The 1,988-nt window shown below is 53.4% G+C and overlaps 1 protein-coding gene across 1 annotated transcript in view; it reads left to right on the forward strand.

Moving 5' to 3' along the window:
- F7 (coagulation factor VII) overlaps positions 1–1,988 on the forward strand; it is a 10,352-nt gene that overhangs the window by 3,776 nt on the left and 4,588 nt on the right. Inside the window, exons 3-4 of the mRNA XM_025875270.2 lie at positions 768–792; positions 871–984. Coding sequence (XP_025731055.1) covers positions 768–792; positions 871–984 — 139 coding nt within the window. The remainder of the gene's footprint in view (positions 1–767; positions 793–870; positions 985–1,988) is intronic.

Raw genomic sequence — 1,988 nt, forward strand, 5'->3', positions numbered from 1 at the left:
CACACTCAGGGGACACATACCTCACACTCAGAGGATACATCACACTCACACTCACAGGACATACGCCTCATGCTAACAGGACACACACCTCACGCTCACAGGACACCTCACACCCACAGGACGCCTCACACTCATGGGACACACTTCACACTCAACAGGAGGCAAGCCTGTTTGAGGCAGAGGCTAACATGACCCTTTTCAGGTACATTGAGGATGGTCACTCCTTGCATTTGTGCACTACTTGGTTTTTCAACACATGCCCCACAGTTCTCATCTTACTTTACTCTTACAGTAATCCTGGGTTTCAGCTTGCTTGGCCAGAAGTTTCCTCAGGAATCAGTTTTATTGGAGCCCTTGGCATCCACCGCCGCCTCCTCCTCCTGTCACACGTGTGTGTGGATTTCCTCCTCATCACCGGAGCAGGAAGCCGAGGCTCAGAGAGCACATATGTCCTGTCCCGAGTTCACTTCTTGGAGGTGGCAGAAACTCAGGAATTCTGAAGTGGGAGAGAGGGAAATTTGTGACCTCTGGTGGCCTTAGCGATCTGGGGTGGAGGGGTTAGCGTTAGGAACAAACCTCCTCCCCCTGGGAAAACTCACCTCATCCCCAAAGGAAAAGTCTGGCTTCCGGAGCCCACCTCGAAGGGCCGCAGGTCAGAAGCCCCCCGCCCACCGCCGTTCAGCCCAGCTCCCAAGTCCAGCCTGCGGACACCGTGTGTGTTTGCCTCTGGTGGACGTGTCTCACTCTGCTTCCTCTTTGTTCCTCAGAAGCAGTTCTGGATTTCTTACACCGGTGAGTTGGTAAATGGCCCATTTCCGTCCCCCCCACCAGCCCCTCTCCTCAGCACACTAACACTGAGGCACTCCACAGATGGGGACCAGTGCGCCTCGAACCCGTGCCAGAATGGAGGCACCTGTGAGGACCAGTTCCAGTCCTACATCTGCTTCTGCCTCGACGGTTTCCAGGGCCGGAACTGCGACACAAGTGAGCCATCCCACAGTTTGCAGACAGAGCCCCCAGCAGGCTGATGGGCACGGCCTGCTCCACCGCCAACATGAGAGCCTTGGTTCTAAAGGTGCTCGTTCTCAAATTGGTCGCCCCCTATCCATTCTGGGAAACCTAAAGCCCTTGAGTTCCCAGTGCTCGGAGACGCAGATACACCTGGAGAGAGCCCGGTGAGGGCTCTGCACGGCTGCCCAGCTCCCAGTCGAGACAGCTAGGAAAACCGTATCTTCCCTTCCTGCTATTACAAAAGGGTGAGGTATTTTTTCACCTTTTGAATATTAAAGTATTGCAAAGTTCAGGGGTTCCTCAGACCATCTGATATACTCAAAATTACAGCTTATTACAGTGGAAGGATACAGAATAAAGTCAGCAGAGGGACAGGTATGAGCTTCCCATCGTCCTCTCTCAGTGAAGTACCGTGAACAGCCTTCCATTCTCCAAGAACAATGTGTGACGAGACAGGGGGTGTAACCTCCACCCCAGGAAGCACACTGAGCCTCCTTATCCAGAGACTGTACTGGGCTCAGTCATGTGGACATGGCTGACCTTAGTCTCCAGCCCCTCCAGAGGTGGAGGTGACACCGTGTGGCCCAAGACCCTACCATGAATCACATTGTTAGACCATCCGGTATGGGCCAAAGCCCCCAGGGAAACAGCATTCTTATCAGGCAGATTAAATTAAAAGCGTCCAACTTAACCAGCCCGGGTGTGGAGGTCACCGCCTGGGAGCTCTCTGGGTGAGTTCAACCCTTTACCGTACAAATGTATATTCTTATACCCAAAGTGCTTTTCTGGGCCACAACCACCTTCTGCTCTAAGCAAACCAGAGGCCAGGGAGAGGAAAGGCAAAACCAAGGGATGAGGTTTCTGTCAGTTATCTGGGGTTGGAAAGCCTCAGTATCTTTGCCTGGCCTTTTATGCTCAGGAGCCCTGGTGTGAATTCCCCAGGACCATGATGCTGAGGGTCCCTGGTGTGAATTCCC

The sequence above is a fragment of the Callorhinus ursinus genome, unplaced genomic scaffold (assembly GCF_003265705.2).
Source record: "Callorhinus ursinus isolate GAN/ISIS: 27379988/994484 unplaced genomic scaffold, GSC_fseal_2.0 scaffold79, whole genome shotgun sequence".
Classification (NCBI taxonomy): Eukaryota; Metazoa; Chordata; class Mammalia; order Carnivora; family Otariidae; genus Callorhinus; species Callorhinus ursinus.